The 20,450-nt window shown below is 41.0% G+C and overlaps 1 protein-coding gene across 1 annotated transcript; it reads left to right on the plus strand.

Moving 5' to 3' along the window:
- Positions 1-3,616: 3,616 nt before the first annotated feature.
- fam131c (family with sequence similarity 131 member C) lies at positions 3,617-18,505 on the plus strand. The gene is made up of 6 exons (XM_063464644.1): positions 3,617-3,830; positions 5,323-5,384; positions 7,027-7,111; positions 14,185-14,430; positions 14,726-14,815; positions 17,973-18,505. Exons 1-6 carry the CDS (start codon positions 3,800-3,802, stop codon positions 18,245-18,247), a joined length of 789 nt encoding a protein of 262 aa, XP_063320714.1. The 5' UTR covers positions 3,617-3,799; the 3' UTR covers positions 18,248-18,505.
- The last annotated feature ends 1,945 nt before the right edge of the window (positions 18,506-20,450 follow it).

The following is a 20,450-nucleotide window of genomic DNA, read 5'->3' on the forward strand; positions in this document are numbered from 1 at the left end:
AAACTTTTTTTTAGATACCAGACTGAATTTTAACATCATAATTTGCACAAAGTAAGACATAACTATAATAATAATGGGTATATTTTGCTTTAAGCTAACATTAACTTTAGTACAGATTTTCATCTTTCACTTGCTTTAATGTTTCTTCATTTTATTTATGTTTATTGTGTTCGCCAAAGAAGTCTTTGCCAAAGATTGTCAGGCCTGATGTTATTGTTGGCTGCACATTTAAACCTCATTGAGGTCAAATGTTTGATTCTCGTTTTTCTTGAAATGCTGAATTTTCTCTGGGCTCCCACTGATTCTCACTGAAGGACTGCTGTAACCTTCAAAAGTGGATCTAAAAAACAGAAAAAGCATGGCGGGTGGACAGCTCGACATTTTTTTAAAGGATTAAAAAGTAATCGTCCAAGAAAGGCTTTTTAATTCATTCCCTTTTTTAATCCTTGGAAATTCCCACATTGACACAGACTGCAGCAAACAGAGGTTGAATTTCCCCAGAAGCCGAATGACTACTTGGTTTGCAATAAGAGAATCAAAGTAATCACACTTGTATTCAATCAAAACTTGGCTGCATGAAGTAAAAAAACAACTTTCATGTTGAGTACACTGTGCATATCAATGACAATATTTCAGAATCATCCAGTACTGAAAGGCATCCAACTTTCTCTCTGCCCCAAGGGATGACAGAAATGACTGTTGCTGAATGGTTGTGGCTTCCCACTGAGGAGAATCGCATACGCGTATGTGGATGTTAGACATTCCTCCTTCTCTTTCTGCTCTCTCCTCGACTACTAAGCAAAAACCCACATTCCCCTCAAAGCCTACTCGAGATTGGTTTCGTTTGATGGACAGAGATTTGGTCACACCAAAGGACCATAAAGAGGCCGGTTTTATTGGCGCTGTCTAACAACTGCACACGGTGACAAAAAAAGGTTTGCACAGCAGCCAGCACTGAGACGTGTTGAGGCGTGGTAACGAGCTGATGTGAATATGTAACAGCAAAGGAATTGACTTTTCTTCAACATGCAAGGTGAGAAGTGGGATCTGGCCCTTGGGTCTTTAGTGAACACTTCCACCTGCTGGTCTGAATTATTCATGAAACACTTCCCAAAGCTCTTCCTGTCTAATATCCAAGCTCCGGCTGCTTTAACCACGCACTTTGTTTGGTTTAACAATACATTTACAAGCAACTGAAACACAAATGTCATGAAAGGTTGTAACACAGCCTTCCAAGTTTCTCATGCACTTTTGCCTTTTTGCCACAAGGTGTCAGGCTGCTCCTAACCTTGCCCCCATTCCTTTCACCAAGCCACATGCGTTTCATGGTGGGATGGAAGGACTAGGGGGAGCCTGGGACTACAGCAGAGATTATTAAGAATGTTCCAGAGCAGGTTCAGAATTATTTAAAGGAATAATAAGATTCCTTGAGCTTCTCGATGGGTTTCTGGAGGGATTTCAGAGCCCCCAAAGTGTATTAAAAGGGTCAGTGAACATATTACAGCCCTCCTTGAGACTGGTCCTGTGGCCCTGAAAGAGGTTTGAGGGGCTCTGGAAGGGTTCCTGCGGCTGGAATATGCTAAATTTGAAGTAGTGAGTTCTTCATTTTCATCTTAAGGTTTCTTTTAGGGGAGCTGAATGGACCAGTGAGGGGTCTCTTTATCTTGAAGGTGTGTGGTTTCATCACTAGGTTTAAGGAGGAATTTTCTCCACTGTGTTCACTGATTGTTAGCAGAAGGTTTCAGAGGTCCTTAGATTTTTTGGAGGAACATCTGTCATTTCTAGATGAGATGTTAAGGTTCATTAAGTTCTCCTGAAGCACAATTTTCAGGAAAAACGTCAGTGAAGGTCAACAGTTTTAAGCAGGGTTTCATTTAATTAAAACAACTCAATGATTATATTATTCTGTAAAGCTACTCATCAGCTCGCACTTATCTGTGTCAAATTAGCCAGAAAGAACTTCTCTTTTCCAAGTATCGAGTTTCACCCCATCTTCTTTCTCCAATGTGCAATTTCAAGGCTCACTTGTATTTTCAGTTAGTTATTTATTGTATGGTTGAGAGGTAGCGTCTCTGGGAATGTATATGAAGGAATACCCTGTGGAGTTTCGGCTTAGTGGAAATGATCTGCCCTTGGAGAAAATACAAAGAGCACTTTTTCTTTTAAAGGGAACGTAAACGCAGCACGATTTTGCTTGAATGTTTGAGGTCAGCGGCTGTTTCTCTAACTTTATCAGCGCAGTCCTCCCATGTTCATCAGATAATGCTTCTTTGCATCCTTTCTCCGTCCAATTACAGCAAAACGCTTCAAAAGCACGGAGCAACGTGGTTGCCACAGCAACAGGATTTTCCCCACGTTGCCGCGGGTGATGTCAGCAAAGCCCCGGTTACTACTGTGCCAGCAGGCACCGGGCTCTGAGACCAACTTACGAAACACACAGGGACAAGAAGAGTCGAGAAAGAAAGAAAAAATCGTTTCAGGTGAAATGAGCCACTGTGTTTAAATGCTGTGTTTAAGCAAGGACAAGAAAATCTGAACATTCAGCTCAGGCTGGCAAGTTCAGAGAGAAGATCGTCTTAAAGGCATCTCAATAAACGCCACAAAAATGCTTTTAAAGGAAGATTTGGCTTCAATATCATCCATAAAAGTTTCATATCCCCGGAGAAATTAATCAGGTGAGACAGAATTTGCAAAGGAAAACAGCAAATTATATATCTATATATATATATAGATAGATAGATATATAATTTCTGTGCAGTGTGCGCTGTTGGTCTGCTGTCCTTCTGTGAACTGATGCGCTTTCCCCCTCGTCCCTCGTATAAGGTCCAACTGTTCCTTTGTCGTCTGTCGGGGTTCTCTCCTCTGAACTTGTGTGAGTGCTTCTGATTTGTGTTTGGTGTCTTCTTGTTTTTGTGTTGCTTTGTTTGTTTTTCTTCAGTCGTTTTCCTTCTTTTCGTTTTTAAGACCACCCTGTACGTGTTTTGCATTCGGAAAAGTCGGGCTGGTTGCTTCTTTAGTGCTGTTGTCTTAAATACGGTGTCATATGCACATAATGAAATAAGAGATTGTCTGCCCTTCGTGGTCAAAAGATAGGAATGGAAATGATTGCGATCCACCAGAATCTGCACTTAAACATTTTGCACTTTCTGCATGAGTTTGTCTGCATAATTTCAGTCGTGAATCAAATTCCTATCTATCTATCTATCTATCTATCTATCTATCTATCTATCTATCTATCTATCTATCTATCTATCTATCTATCTATCTATCTATCTATCTATCTATCTATCTATCTATCTAATATTATTTGTCCCACAACATACTTACATACCTCCATCACTAAGCCCTCTTGTCACAGTGTGAAGTCAAATATATACAGTAGCATGAAGAGTGGGAGGAGAATAGAAGAAAGAGTGGGGAGGGGATTCAAATCGTCACCAAACAGACATTCATGCTTTCTCCCCCTTTTCCTCTCTCTCTCTGTCTCTTTTTCTTTGTGTCCCCCCTCCCCACACTTCGTCTCTGTTGCTCTCTCTCTCTCTCACCTCCCCTCTCCTGTATGGAGCAGTGCCTCAGCCTACAGCTCATCAGACATTCGTTCTTACTTACCCCCCAACTCACACACACACCACCACCACAGTTTCTCACTTCCCTCTGCTCCTCTGCCTACTGATACTTCTGCTTCCACTGCTGCTTCTTTTTTCTTGCCTTCCTCGCTCCCTTCCCTCCTCTCTGTAGCTCGCTCCTCATCCTCAATCCACCATGGTGAACAGATAACCGCCCCTGCCGTCCCGAGACCATGGGTGCCTGCCTCTGCAAAGGTCACAAAGGTCAGTGCCCGACTCCACCTGCTTGCTCTTCCTCATCTGTGTGTATGTCTGAGGGTTTAATCAGCCTTGAAGATAATGTGACAGCATTCACAGGCTGTTTCAGAAAGTTGCTTTATGCCTTTCATGAATAACTATGCATGTGAGGACGTGGAAAATCATGGAAAATGTTTGATTTTTGATTTTAGCAGATATTCCTGAAGTTCTAACAGCAGAAAGACCACCTGAATCACATTTTGAGGCATGTTTACAATGCACTCCATCATGCAAATCCAGAAACTTATTTTAAGCTGATGTCTTATCTATCCTCGAGCGAATCTGTTGAGGCTGCTTTAGAATAAAGACTCTGGGAGAAGAGGCTGATGACGAGGATTGTGTGGATCAGTGAAGGACAATTGTAGCTGTAGGATGTCAGAGCTTCGTCAGAAGCCGATTCCAACTTGTCGTGACTTGAAGATGTGACTTGGGTTGCAATTTCTTTTCTCTCCTACTGTGTTTGCTCACTGTCTCTGCTTCTGGGGGAAATAAGTTAGTGTTCCAGCGCTGCCTAGATGAAATAACAATACCTCAGCTGAATGCAGGGCCTCTTCCAGGGAGAACATAGGTAGTAATTTATGCTGTCAAAACAAAAGGTTCACTAGCATCGAAGACAGATGTGAGGTGTCTGTGATACCTCAGAACAGCAGTCTACTTAATATTTTCCCAGTACGTGACAAAATATTAACATCATACTGCAGTCTTATATATTATTTTCAGCTGGAGCGTGGAGTGGTGTTTGAAAATATTTTGTGAGACAAAGGTGACAGAGTGAGCAGCGCTTTCAAGCTGGGAGGAAAGAGAGAAGGCAGCTGTGAGGATCCAGACAAACAGATAAGAGAGCAGCGGAGGTGTGTGTTGTGTGTACGTGCACAGGTGTGTGTGTGTGGGAGTGAATCAGTGTGGGATTTAACCCCACAAGGACAGTGTATTGGATCAGGAATCGCAATGGGGTTTCTTGACCTGCTGATAGGATCCGATGAGGCCAAAGAGCAGATACAGCCCTGTGCACCAGTGCGTGTGTGTGCATGTGTAAAAGTGTGCTGGTAAGTAAATGGAAGGGCATCACTAGTCACCTTTTGCTGTAGCGTTTCCATAGCAATACCCAATTGTATTGAAGGCACCTCCCGTGGGAAAACCCCTAATGTGTGAGCGTGTGTGTGCGTCTGACATTTCTAATAATGTTAATTCGCCATCGCACGGGCCTGCACTTCATTTCCTCCTGTCATTCATACGAACCTCATCACCATCAATTAGAAAGCAAACAGAGTGAGCTGGGGCCGAGCTAAATATGCAGAGAGGCTTTGGTTAAATGACTCTAACAGGATTCAGCCGTCTCCATCTCATCATTTATATATGAGGCTCACTTGACCCCTGGAAGCACATCGACACACACAAAGGAAGCCTAGACACGTACGCTGCAAGTGTAACACCAGGGTTTGTCTGTCACTCCCTACAGAGATCAGCATTCCTGTATCAACACTGCACCACCCCGAGGAGGGTCAGTCATCCCCTGTCAAGGTAAGTGGAAGCCCCCCCACCATCAACTTGTAATTACGGGCCCTTTTAGATTTTTAATGGTGGCTTTAATGGCTGTCATTACTAGCTAATACCTTTTTAAAACCAACAATACAGATCATAGTTTAGCTAATTATCTCCCTATGATATCATCATTAGCTGGACCAGCTCAATTTATGATGACATCTAATATGCTAGCAGCTCTTTCTATACCTGTAACACAAATGTTACAACATTTACAAATTCTCAATTATTATAAAACATTTTTGTTCTGCTGTCTCTCCATTTTTGTAACCTTTTAACATTTTTAGGTATGTTTTAAGGAATAATCTTCACGTTAGCGATGTCACAATTGGCATTTTGTAAAAAATGTATAAAACAACACATGTATTAAAACCTTCAAGTGAAATTGAGGTTGAAGGAATCTATATTAACTTTTTAATTACTGTTATGGAAATCTGAAATAAATCGATTTACAAGCAAACATGTTGGTTCTGTGAGGTTTTGATTTGCCTCTACAAAGGGAACAACAGTGGCGTATTTCTCAAAAACATTCTTAAAGTTCTCACCACGAGTTACAGCTCATACATCGAAACACTGCAGCTACAGTAACTTACCCTAAACTTTTATTTCACGTGTTAAAAGTGATGTTGAAAGCCTACCCAGTCAAACTGGTCAAATATTCAGTCATGGTGAATTCCTCAATTTTTAATTTCTTCTACAATGGTAAAACAAAAATGCGTGCTGCTCCAGGCAGGTTATTTTCTGAGGATAAATGACTGCTATTGTGTATCAAGGTGAAAACTGGGGACCCTGATTTGAAGAGACGAAGATTTCACTTGCTTTTGTAAAGCAAAAGAGCATCTACATTTGGATGTAATGGGATGGAAAAAAAAAAAGAGATCAAACCTCCAGCAGTAACATTAAGCTATCAACTCGCGTAGATTGTACAAAACTGAAATTGAACACATCCCAAAAACATGCAGCCTGTCTGTACCAAAGGAAAAAAAATCATATTGTAAAAAACTGAAATATTTTTCGAATGCTGACAGATGATAGGAAATCGCCTTTCTGTGATGCACAAAATGTGAATGTCATTTATTGTTATACTTGAAAAACTGTAATATCTGTACAAGTGGATTTGAACTGGTTTCCAGCAGTCTGAAGTGGAACCTTCGTCTATGCTCTAATGTGAACAGTTTACACCGTCAGCTTACTCTCAGTTCAAAAATACTAAAACCGAGAGAACACTGTTTGAAAAGTACCTCCCAAGTCTGTATTGATTGCAGCTTCTTGGGTGTAAACAGCAGACACGCTTATAATACCTTTTGCTTGCAACTTATTCAGGCTGAGTGTGATTACTGAGGGACTTATGGATGCTATTGTCATTATCACCATTTTGCCAGGAAGAAAAAAGTGGGAATAGTGTGGGTTGAGGCTCAACGTGACTGGATGCGGTTGCTAGAAGAGGGTGTATGCAAATGTTCTGTTGCATGCATATGTTTGCATCTACTGTTTTTTTTGCAGTTCCCTGCCCCTGAATTAGGTCAGATGTCTTAAATGCATTGATGGCAACCTAAAAGGAAGCTAAGTCCTGAGAAGTAATGAATATAAATCCCCTTTTTTATGCTATTATACTGTGCAGGATGACCAGAATCCCTCCAATGGCAGCGTATCAGATAAAACCAGTCGCTATGACATTGCAGAGCTGGCCACATCCTCTTTACTGGGTGAGACACACACACACACACACACACACACACACACACACACACACACACACACACACACACACACACACACACACACACACACACGTGTTTAGTTCATGCTGTGTTTAATTCCTGTGTGCTTCATCATGAGTCACTGTGCTGGTAACTATGGGAGATTATAATGTCATTTCCGTCTTTCCTTACTCCCTCACACAGCACACATATTTCCTTCATCCATGTGTATTTTTTCCTTCTCCACCTTTAACTCTGGCTTCCTGCTCCTCGTCGTCTTCCTCCTTTCCCCATCCTGTGTCTGTCTGCCTCATCTCGACTGCTTCCCCTGCTCAGTGGGGGGTTCATTATCTCGGTTAATGTGTTATGCCTTGCTGAACTTTTCCGAGTGAACGCTTCTTTATTACAGTGACAGAATAATTACGGAGGCCATGAAAACCTCATGAATGCAATAGACAAATACAGACATTCAGGAAGACGGCTGAGATGCTGGCACCTGCTTTGAGAGGCTCCGTGACATAAAAAAAAGAATCAAAAGGCTTTTTAACATTTACTCAATCTTAATCAGTCTTCAGTCATCACTTAAATTGGCACTGTAAGTTCTGTGGACGTGGAGCTGACATCCTAACTGCTTAAATGAGATCACACTGTGCTAACGCAAATATTATTGTACCACTGTAATTGCATTTTGAATAATATTGAGCAGCCGTTGCTGCTTTTATTCTCCTTGTATGATGCTGTTTGATGAATGCATCAGGCTGACGTGATTGTATTAAGAGCCAATGGTGCTAAAGCGCTGTTAGCGACTCTGGGAAGCTAAAGTCTTCATCAGATTGCAAAGCTGCAATAATATTGGACTGAAAAAGAAATGACATTTTTGTTATTCTTAGAAACCCTGTGTTACTAAACATGCAGTGTTTCTCTACACGTATGTTTACGCTGGTCTTTAAAATGAAATAGGCTTCGCACTATCAGAGTATGAAGGTGCTCAGTGAATTCAGTGTCATTTGAAAGGTAGTCATAATCATAACTAAACTTCAATTTATATAATGCTGCTGATTCTTTATCGTGGTATACGGCAGTTCTGCAGGCTATAACAGTAAATGTTGTTGCCACCTCCTAGCAGAAGCTCTTGCTTGACTGCTGTGGCTGGGTAAAGTCAATTGTAAACACCAATCTGCTTGTCCCTGTCATTACTTTAGATTTAATTAAAACCATAAAACTAGAAGCATATTCTTGCTAGCTTTGTGCAGTCACAGTTCATTAATGATACTGTAAAGGCCCGATCTCCTTTATCTGGACGTCTGTACAGCTAAAAGGATCTGCTCAGCAGATCTAGTGGGAGTGTGCAAAGTTAAAACAAAAAAAGATCAGAGAAGTAAGGAGGCAAAATCCATGCAATGACTTAAAATCAGCGGGGAAAATGGGACCAATAAAAGGAAATCAATATGGTTGATCTGTTAAGACCCAAACATTTTAGCCCAGCTGCAGACCGAGCAACAACTCACTGACAGGTGAATAAAGACTGTTTCAACAGTCAAGTCACGAAATGAAGGCATGAATAGCCTTTTTCAAAGTCTGTCGAGCAGAGAAATAGCCTCACCTTTTAAGTACCCAAAAGCTAAAAGAGCCTAGCTTTAACAACAGCATTTATCTGTTTATCAAAAGGAAAAGAGCTGCCGCCGGTCATTCTCAGGTTCTTCACAGAGGTTTTGTTTGTTTGTTTTTTAAATAGATTTTTAAAGGTCTGAGTCCAGTGGGTGTCAGGTGCTCCAAAAAAATCACTTCTGTTCATTTAAAGTAAGAAAATTTAATGCAATCCATGTTTTGACACAGACCAGACAGTCCAGTAGGGCCTTCAGAAGAGCCATGGTTTTGCATTTTAAGCAGATAATTCTGTGAATTATCTGCACAACAGTAAAATCATATCATGTTGTTTTTTTTTTTAGATTAAACTCAAGCAAAGCATATACAATGAAAACAGAAAGTGGACCAAAAATGGATCCCTGAAGGACCCCACCTTAAAAGTGAAGCTGGTGAGGGTGGTGCGTCCTCCACCCTAACTAGAACAATTCTGTCAGCTGAATAAGATTTTTAATAATTACAGAGCAATGCCTTTATTTCTGACAGTGCTCAAACTGAGCAGTTAGAATATTATGCATATTGTAGATAAAGGTACTAATCTCTAAAAGGTCATTTAAAACTTTAAAAAATGCACAGACTAAAATACTTCTGTAACTCAGCTTCAATCTAAAATGAAGCTTTTAGCTTTTCGGTCTGAAGTTGGTAACAGCTTTCTCCAGCACTTTAGTCAAAGTGAACTCATTAAATCACATCTCTAAAGAAGCAGCCCATTAGCAGACCGTTTAGTCTTTCTGTGTGCAATTTGAAGAACATACAAAAATTTTGAACATGCCATTTCTTTTTAATAAATATTAAATTTAGTAATGGCTGTTTCTACTTACAGCTATGAAAACAAGGCAAACTGCTCTGAAGGCTATTTTAGACCAGATCAGTGCAAATGAACATAAATGGGACAAATTTGCATGTCGTCAAACCATGAACATTTGCCAACAGTTATAGATCAAAATTAATGCCCTAGGTTTTCTCGCGTTCAGTTAACAAGTTTAACAAATTAAAAACTTACGAAGACTCCAGTTTAAGTTCAGTTAATGCAGATTTTTAACACAGCACTTCAACTTCGTGTTTTAAAATCTCTACTACAGTGGCTACATAAAATGTAATTGTTCATCTTGAAGCGAGCTGAATGTTCCCGGCAGTTTATTCAATACAAAGTTACAGCTTAATATACAGAATTGATGGTGGCTTTGAAGGAACATTCAGGAGCTCCCCTAAATATTGCACTTAATTTGCTGCTCCTTCCCCAGTGGCCCACCCTGGCAAGACTGTGCTATATTGGTAATAATGTAGTAAGGCTGCAGAAAAGGTAATGCTAACCCATGAACAGTGCATAGAGACATAGAGACAACATAGAGACAGGCAACAGGTCACACTCTTACATGAAATAAAACTGGAAGTTCTGTTGTTGGTGTGCCACCCCAATATTTTTAGTGGCCCCCATATGGCCACCCGTATGAAAAAAGTCTGGAGGCACCCCTGCTTGTCACGATAGATAAGTGTGAACATGGACGTCTGTCCATTCACAGTGGCCAAATTTACATCACTTAGACCTACACACACTCTGCCACGGGGAGTGTGGCACCTACAAAATATGTATAAGTAAGACTATAAACATGGTAAATAAAATTGTTGCCTCTGACATGCTGAACATGGCTAAATGTTTCATTTATCATCTCATTTCCTGTCTTATTTTAGCGGTGACTCATTTTTAACAGCAAAGTGACTCTTACATATTTTCTGTCAGTTTCATTTTCATGACTGCTTGCTGTGTTTCCACAATCACCTCTACTGAAGCTGCCCATGTTGTGCAATAATATATGTTCTTAAGGCCAACTTTATAGAGTTAAAAAAAAACCTCAAGCAAAAAACCATTGGTTGAAATGTTGGTTTGCATGAACCATTCAATATTTTAAAAGGAATGCCAGCTCTACACCAATTTAAAGCTTGTGTATGTGTGTATCAAATGACTTTGAATGTGGGATCAAAAACAGAACAAAAAGCATAGTTAGCAAATGGATTTGAGCAGCCAGTCGGCTACAGTAAATGATAAAGGGGGGACATTAGTGGAGAAAATAGCTGGCGACAAGCAAACCAGTCGTGGAAATGGCTGAAAGCAGACTCTTTAAAGCTATGTGTTTTTTTTAAATCATAAAAGCATCCCGGTCCTATCTTTTGTTAGGTAGGTACTTTCAGCTGCCCCCTTATTTCCCATGAGGTCACCACAGCAGATGGATTGGTATATTTGATTTGACACATATTATACCAGATGCCCTTCCTCACACAATCCTGCCATTTATCCAGACTTGGAACTTATGACACTAGGAACACATTAACTTGTGACCCCCTAAGGGTCGGCATGCGAGTTCTCAAACAAGGGATGTTTTGCATATTAGACCTATGTGTTAACTACTGCAACATGGAGCCACTGGGCCGTAGCCTTTAGTTCGTGTACCACAGACCTCTTAACAAGCTCAATCCGGGTTTGTTTTGACTTTGAAATAGCTCACACAGTCACTATTCAACCCAGTAATGGCATAATTCCTCTGAAGTTGAGAAGATGTGTTCACATCAAGACTGGTGTTGGCCAGAGGGGCCGATGGCGCGATATGGCAGCCTCGCTTCTGTCAGTCTGCCCCAGGGCAGCTGTGGCTACAACTGTAGCTTGCCTCCACCAGTGTGTGAATGTGAGAGTGAATGAATAGTGGCATTGTAAAGCGCTTTGGGTGCCTTGAAAAGTGCTATATAAATCCAATCCATTATTATTATTATTATAAGATAAATCTAATACATCAAATGTGTCTCTAAGGGTCTCCTTTGAATTCAGTCCTTGAACTCTTATTTGATTGATCTGATTAGCTGATCTTACTTAGAAGCAACCAAGCAAATGTAAAACTTGACATGCTAATCCTCTCTATCATGTGCTTAGCAATCAAACTGTTTCAACTACCCAGCTTATATATCAGCTTGTTTGTTTGTTTCATTTACTATGAGCTTCTCCTTTTAGCTGTTCCCTTCTTTCTACAGCAGTTCATCTCATCCTATCCCTAGGATCCACCTCTCTCACATTAATATCCTCCTTCTCTACATCCATGAATCTTCTCTGTGGTATTCCTCTTTTCCTCCTGTCTGGAAGCTCCATATCCAATATCCTCTGTCCAACATATCCACCATCCATCCTTTGTACCTCTGAGCCTGCTAGCCCTTCACCTCAGCTACGTTTTTGGTCTCTACCAGGTCTTGAGGGAAATTGTTTTCTCTTTAATTGCCGACTGCCTAGCTAAAGGCTAATCACCATTTAACCAAGCCCCTGCATGCCCTCCTTCAGTACATCAGTACATCCACGAATGGTCTCTGTCTGCATTTAAAAACTATAAATCAACTGATTCAGTTCTTATATATCCCAGTTCACTCCGTTAGCATTAATGTCAATCATACAGTATAACCTTATTGTGCTTACAGCTTTACAGAATGGCATAAAATAATGAGAAAAAATCATTTCCTGTTTAAAGAAATATAAATGAATTAATTGTGTCTGCTGTTATTGTCAGGATCCATATGGCTCCAGTAATCTTAACAGGCAAGCTGGGTATAGGGTGAGATGCTAAACTGAAGGCAAAGAAGGACAATATCACTGCCTTTTGTGCTCCACTCACAACTGCTTAATAGGCTCATTGCTTTCAACGCCCAGCAATAATTGAGGCTGACTCAGACGAGCATATGTTTCCAAAGTTTTCAAAAAGACTTCTGTGATAAGGAGAATTATCTGAAACAATAAAAGCGAGGATGACAAAAATAACATCTTGAAAAAGCCTTTCAGTTAACTGTGCAAACTCATGAAAATGTTTTACTTCTCTTCACACACAGACAATGCAAATGTGACATTTTGTAGGGTTTTTTCTCTCTTTTTTTTTTCAGAAACATAATAACAGGCCTGTATAGAGACACGCAGCAGCAGCACAGTCAGTAACTACAAACAGCACACTGTGCATCAGCCTCCCATAGCCCTGGCGGTCCCTTAAACACTGTTTCTTGTCTGCACTGTACCTACAGATTAACAGCGAAAATCATGCCTGGCTTATTTCTGCCCACTGCGTTCCAGGAACAAATAGGCTGAGCTATGTCAGCCTATTATGATTTAGTCCGTTTCATAACACAGTGTTGACAGTTAGTGCAAAATACCCCGTTTGGAAAACAGATGGGATTTTATTGCTGTTTGCACATAACCTAAATAGATGCAAATATAGCTTCCTCACATCAACAGTCAGCCAGAAAAGAGCCGCAAAAAAGAGTCGTCACTGTGTGAACGCAGCATGAGACGGAAGTGGGTGTCACAGTGTACAACAAAACGCTGAGAAGTAGGTGTTGAGCTCAGAAGGGAAAGAAGAAAAAGTGATACCAGTGGGGGTTTTTTCTCAGCTTGAACCCAGGTGTCCAGCACATTTGGATCCCTTATGTTATTTACACCATTTCTCAATCCTCAAAGTCGCCTTTTGATTTCTAATCCTTGGTTTTCCTCTAAGCTTCTGTAGTCTTAACATTTTATTTCTGCTTTTTCCATAAATTCATCTCTTTTTTTGACCTTTACCTTTTCAACCTTTCCTTTGTTTGTCCTTTGTCAATTTGACTTTAACTCGTCCTTTCCGAAGACCTTTCAACTTTTGTCTCCTTTGATTAAATTAAACGATGGATCCTTTGAGGTTTTGCCCGGTGATTTCGCAGGTTATGAATAACACATTAGCGTAGAGATACGGGAACACAGAGACCTGATATTGCTTGACAAGAGTCAATTTAGGGCAACATTCAAAGACCAGAGGGAAATGCACCTGATTTGTTGGATCCTTCTGGTTAAGCTAACAATTATGATGTCTATCACAACTACAAAGGAGTCCAAACAGACTGAAATGATCTAATAAAATGATAAATGTCACACAGTTTTTGTTTCAATGGTTTTCTAGCTAAGTGAGACTCATACAATACTGTTAAAGTGCTGAGAGTTATAAACAAGAACTGCCTGAGGCGCTGCTATGCTCTCATTTCTGTTCTGTCCAGTTTCGTTTCAGTGGCTCGCTACATAAGAAGGCAGCAGTAGAAGTTCTTCTTTTCATGGTTCATGTTATGCAAATCAAGAATAAATGCTCACCCTCAAGCCTGAATTATGCAAAGCTGTAGAATTTCATGTCAAACAACAACCATCTCATTATAGTTCACCTTTCTCTTGCCCTCTATTAGATTTCGCATGCCCCGTTTCTCGCCGTTTTCATCTCTTTCCTACTCTACACCATTTTCATGGAGCTATTTCATCTTTACATTGCCTTCCCCTCAATTACTTTCTCTTATTCCTTCGTTACCACACTTACTGCATGCTCCATCTTTTCAGCCCGGACAACCAAAATCTAATCTTGAGCTTCATCCTTTCTTGTCCTTCTTCCATTATTTAGGTCTGGTGGCCACAATAAAGGAGCACATCACCAAGCCGACGGCAATGGCCCAGGGGCGAGTTGCGCACCTGATTGAGTGGAAGGGTTGGGGTGGATGCGGTGAAGCCAGGGGAGGCGGAGGTGGATGGAGCGGGGCCTGGGGTAGAGGAGGCGGCGCCTGGGGGGGCATGGAGGCCGAGCTGCAGGAAGATGAACAGCTTTATTCCCAAATGACGGACGAATTCAAAGAAGCTCGCTTCGCTGCAGGTGAGGCAGACGGATGAGTTTCATAGGAGGAAAAACAAGATGTTGTCTGTGGAGATGAAGCGATGCTTTGATCCCCCCCAACATTGTTTTTGTGTGATTGGTTTGTGCCGAGGGAGCATCTACAAAAATCAATAACCTTTAGAACGTCTGATGACAGTGACTCAAACCTCGTGCACTTATTGAATTTCCCTCTTTTCTTTTTTTTTTGTCTTGTGGTGTACGCTTTGTGAAAAACAACCGATCGACTTCTGAGAAACGCAGCACGAAATGTGTTTGTTTGGCTTGCGTCTCGCAGGTGTCGCGGAGCAGTTTGCCCTGGCTGAGGCAGCCATGAACGTGTGGTCCATGAACGACAACACAGAGCAGCCGTCCACCAGCTTACAAGGTTGGTGTCTCCTTTATCGGCATTTCATTTTTGTTTTTCATGCTGCGAACGTGGCTGATCCATTGTGTCTGAATACAAATGAACCAAATGTATTCATTTCTTTTATAACGGTCTCCATCTGGGTTTGATTAATTATTATCCCAAAGTCATAATTTTACCTCCAAGTCGTTGCTTTAATGTTGACAATGGATTTTATTTGCAGACAGACATAAAAGATAAAAGAATGAATTTGTCTTTCACAACATACCTGATTTATAGCTGCATAGTGATGTAAGCTGCTCTGTTGTCTTCTTTATTTTGTTACTGCTGCTTTGGCATGGAGATTAATCTGTCCTCTATTAAATAAGAGCCATGAAAGAATCCAACTGACTGGCAGTTGGATTTATTTTGTCTAGTAGTGGTGGATATCTCAGAGGAAATGTTTATGTCGTGTGCAGCTATTGCTCGAAGGTGAGTGGTGCTAAAACTTTACAGACGTAAACAGCAGAAAAATTCTGTAACCCCAAGGATAAATACTACTACCTCACATATGATGGTATGTACATCTAAAATCTTAAACTACCAACGGTGAAGGCCTTTTCAGCTTCAAAGCACACTGAAATTATGATGCCTAATATGTTCCCAGATATATATATTTAGTACTTATGTTTGTCTGTAATATGTAATTCTGGGCTTGTTACCCTCTCCAGTCGTTGTAAAATCAAAGTACATCCTCTTTCAAATATAAGGTTTTATGTGTATGGACATCATCAAAATCATCTGGTACTTGCAGGTTTTAAAATTGCATAAAAAAACATGGCAACATTGCTTAAGTTTGCTATGCCTTAAGCAATGGTGTTTGGCTATAACGTGCAGCACCACAACAAAAACCAGAGCATATCAGCACAGCACGGTGAAGGAGGGGTGATGATTTGAGCTTGTTTTGCAGCACCTGGGCACTTTGGAGTCGTTGAACCATGAAATCATCTCTACACCAAAGTTGGTGTGATGGGATCATAAGAAAGCTGTGTGTGGACACATGTCAACAAGTGTCAGTGAACTAAAGCAACACTGTAAGGAAAAGTGGGCCACAGTTCCTCCACTGAGAGGCTGATAGTCAGCTAGAAAACCGTTACTTAAACTCACTACAGCGGAAGGTTCTGGAGCTATTGAGTCATGGGATGAACTCAGGTTGTCACACACTACTCCTGAATTTTGGTTTGGTATTTGTTGAATAAGATACGGTGTAATATCTCACGTGTTGTTGTTCAGCCGAGGTTGTATTTATCTAGTCTAGATTATTTTTTGGGATGTTCTTACACATAAAAAGAGGACGTGCTTTCTGTTTAGCATGACTCTTTGTCTTTTTTCTGTTAGCTGTTTTGTAAGGAAATAAAAAAATAAAACTTACTGCCTAAAATTCTCACTTAAAGGAAACTTCACCAACTGAAACATCTCCTAATTGTCACAGTATGGAGTCTGGAGACTCAGTGTTTGTGTTTTTTGATCATTAACATGCTTTGTTTCAGTTAGTTTCTGGTTACATTTTGGTGATTTCTAGGTCTTAGGTTTCAAAGATTCAAGATTCAAAGTGTTTATTGTCATGTGTACAGAAGAAATAGCATTTCTCTGTGCAATGAAATTCTTCCTTTGCTGTCCATACACAAATGCCAAGTTAGGTAGGGTTGAAGGAGCAAGATAAATAAGGATAAGAATAAGACAAGATATTAAGATAAATAAGGTAAAAAATAAATAAATAAATAAATTGTGAAAGATAAATAAATAAGTACAAAATAAGTAAATGAAGACAAGTGAGGTATGGAGTTGTCAATGTAAAAGGATGTACAAAGGAGCTTAATGTGAACAATGAACTTAGTGTGCAAATTGTTCTGATGTGCAATTTGCAGTTGAGGTAGTTTAGCTGTTCAGTCTGATAGCATTGGGGAAGAAGGAGTTGTTGAGTCGAGATGTTCTGGATTTCACACTTCTAAACCTTCATCCCGAGGGCAGAAGTGCGGTCTCTAAGGATGGAGGCAGCTCTCCTCTGGACTCTGTGATGGTAGATGCTCTGCAGAGAGGGCAGCGGGGTCCTGGTGATCTTCTCCGCAGTTGTTATCACTCTCTGCGGGCGTTTGCGGTCCATAGCAGTAGTGCTGCCGTACCATGCAGTGATGCAGCTGGTCACTGTGCTCTCCACAGTGCAGCTGTAGAAGCTGCTGAGGATCTTGGCTGACATCCCAGATTTCCTCAGCCTTTCCTTAGGTTTGTTCCTGTGCCTCCCACGTTTAGTGTGTAATGTTTCAGTGTAGGTTTGGTTCTGTCTTCATCTGTTTCCCGGTCACATCTTTTGCTCCCTCTCTTCCTTATGTTCTGTCAATCCGCATCTCAGTGTGAGTCTCTGGTTTCCTGTTTTATGGTGATAGTTCCGTGTCCTGTGTGAGTGTATTATGTTTTGCTTCCTCCCTGACTCATCATGTCTGATTAGGTTCAGCTGTGTCTTCCTTCTGTTGTGTATTCCCTCGTCACCCTCTGTGTATATAGTGTGTGTCTTCTGCTTTGTTCCCCGTCAGTTTGTCTGTTAACTTTCCCATATCTCCCCGTGTTCCAAGTTCCTCGTGTCTCAGGTATTCATGTGTTCCTGGTTTTCGTGTATTTGGTTTTCCCAGTTTAGGTTTTTGTGATTAGTTTCTCATTCATCTGATTTTTCATGTTTGGTTCCTGTTCTGTTTTTCGGCCTCAATAAAAGGCACGTCTTTTGTTATAATACAGTTCAATTTCCACATTTCGGTCATCTGCATTTGGGTCCACTACTTTCCATTCCACACGGTGACACAAATAAACACCTGCTGTTTAGGTAACCAGATCATTTAGCCTTAATCCAAGCATTCATATCAACAATATATGCTTGCACGCACGTCTTCACAAACTTATATATATTTTCAGAAAGAAATAGGTCACAGTGTTGTGTTATCCAAGGCAACAGTCGAGTGCTGTGCAGCAGGTGGTTTAGAAAAATAGAACTTTTTTTTTTCATCTGATTTGAGCAGCGTGTGTGTAAAGACCTTCTAAAAAATCACAGCAACCTGTGATGACTCACTTGTTTGTGAAATCCAGATACTTTTTTTTCCTTTTGTTTTTACAAAGCTACCATCTGACTGATATTGATACCCCTCCACAGCAGCACAGAGCCACTACATGTCTCAGTTCCTGCTTGATGGTGGAAGCGTTGGCGTCCCTCAGCATCTGTACAGCATTCACACCCAGGCGTATGGCAACAACACTGCAGCCAACCTGGTCCCCCCTCCACCGCCACCAATCAGCTCCGCTTCCCTGATGTCCAACGCCCAGGACAGAGATCATCCTATTCAGGACAGAAGCACTGTGATTGCAGAAGCCGCTGTCCGACACGTAGACAGCAGCTCCTTATCCGAGGACGATGTTTTTTACAACTAGGCTGTAAAAAAAGAAGCCTTGATGGCAATCTCTAAAATGAGCCTCGGTGTAAGGAGTCTCAACCACCAGCAACGAGCGAGAGGAGAAGTAAAGGCAGACATTTAAGAGGCGACTCTGTAAATGGCTTTTCTGAAAAGGTTCAGAAGACTCCGGATAGTATTTTCCTGAGAGCTGAGGCATATAGTTTTGTGAATGTACATAGTTCAACTGTCACATTAAAAAAAACATTTTTTATTCCATGTACATGAAGTAGTTATATAGAGCTGAACAGTCAAATGAAATATGCTGTAAATACCTTGTTATAAAGTATGTTTTAATATATGTGATGAACAAGGCGGTCTTGTTTGTGTCGCGGTCTCTTTTCTTCTCACAGGTGAACTGAAGGAAAAGGTTTCGCTTATAAATCAGAAAATGTCTCTCTTTAAGGATTTCTCGTGTGAATAGAGGTGACGTAAGCACACATCCAATTATCCGAGTTTCAGCCGTGATTAGCCATAATTCACACTTTCCTGTCTGCGAGCTGAGAGCAGATGCAGGGAGCGGTGAGAGACGAGGAGAGCGTAAAAAAACAGAGTGAGAAGAACACAGAACATACTGTGCAGCCGGGGTGTGTTTGAGAGGGAGAGAAGGGAGAGGAGAAAGGTGGTGTTGCTGTTTCCTGTCATGATGTTCTTTTAGCAGAAGCTTACACAAAGTGAAGCTTTGCCACGCGGCGTGCTGTGGCTATTCTGTTGCCTCAGTGGCTGTGCACGGCTAGTGTGATCACATCCATCAACAAAGTCTTTAAGGAGTTTATTTATTACTGCAGTGCAGCAGCATCTAAAGTTAAATGTGACGCAGGAAAGCTGAATGAAAGGTCAGAAGTGTATGTTAGCAAGAGAAAAGTAAACAGAGGCTGTTTTTCAAAAGAGGGCCTCGGTCTAACAGTAGGACAAGGATAAAAAAATAAGTCAGAGATGGCAACGTCCTGCAAAAGAAGAAGAGCGACTCCTCTGGGAGCTTATGTTTGACCACCAAACGTCTGCGACTGTGGCTGCTTTCGTTCACCACAATCAGATTACCCATGTGCTAACTTGAAATGAATGGACAGCAAAATTGTTGGCTTGGGTTGATGATTTGGAATTGAATGCATGAGCAACTGAAAGGCTTCCAAGGGGTTTTTAGAAGTGGAGCCACTCAGACTCAGATCACAACAGAATTTAATGCACCAGTGGCCTGCAATTACCACTTGCGGCCACAGAGGCTCCTGAAAGCCAAAAAGTAATTTATTGCTTCAAAGAATTTCTTAAAGGATGACTCCAGTTTATTCATGTTTGCCGCTGGAGCTTGTTATTTTCTGCCCTTGTTCTCAACAATTACTTACATAGTTATTACACTGTCAGCATAACTGAAGAATGCCAGTGTCTTTTCCTTGTGGTAACTCTAGGAAGGATGTCCAAGTCACAAACTGTTACATTCAACACATAGCAGCTATAATTTTAAATTCAGTGGGCCTTGTAACAAGTTTATAAGATTCAGTCAAAATGTGGGAATAGGTTCGTGAAATTTAGGCACCTTACCTTGTTTGAATTTGGTGGATTTCCAGTTTTCCAGTTTCCTGTTTGTTGATCACTCCCTTGAAGTCTAGTTATGACTCCACTGTGCACTCAACAATTTCTCCTCAGACCGCAAATTTGTGCAGAGGAGAAGTGAAGTTATGTTTCAAATTGACCTGAAATTTCACACAGAGGTGGTGATGAGAGAGCAGAGCAATATTCTGCAGTTTTTAGTGGAAAAGTCACTGTTCCCAAGCCCAAGGGCTTCGTGTTAGGCTGTCAGTGCAGAGTTGTAATATAACAGCCCAAAGAGGCTGAGGAAGAAAATTCAGCAGGAACGATCTGAACCGTGAGGTGTGGCAGCGTAATATATGGCACAGAGTGCAATGAAAAGGTTTTTTGGTCACATGAGCATAGAGGTCTGGCTCACATAAGTACAAAATACAACTGTTCAGAACAGGACTTCTACTGAAAGGTTTAAAAATAGCAGCCATGCTGAAAACAGCCCAGGGGCTTACAGGAAGACCTTGAACCAAATTTAAATCAGGACAAGCTTTTTGATTTTACAACCCCAAGTCTGAAACTTCTGAACTTTCAAAATTACCTCTCATAGATACAAGTCACAGGAGAAATCATAGGTCAGTGTACCAAAGTAGTGCTGTGTGATA

The sequence above is a fragment of the Pelmatolapia mariae genome, linkage group LG20 (genome assembly GCF_036321145.2).
Source record: "Pelmatolapia mariae isolate MD_Pm_ZW linkage group LG20, Pm_UMD_F_2, whole genome shotgun sequence".
Taxonomy (NCBI): domain Eukaryota; kingdom Metazoa; phylum Chordata; class Actinopteri; order Cichliformes; family Cichlidae; genus Pelmatolapia; species Pelmatolapia mariae.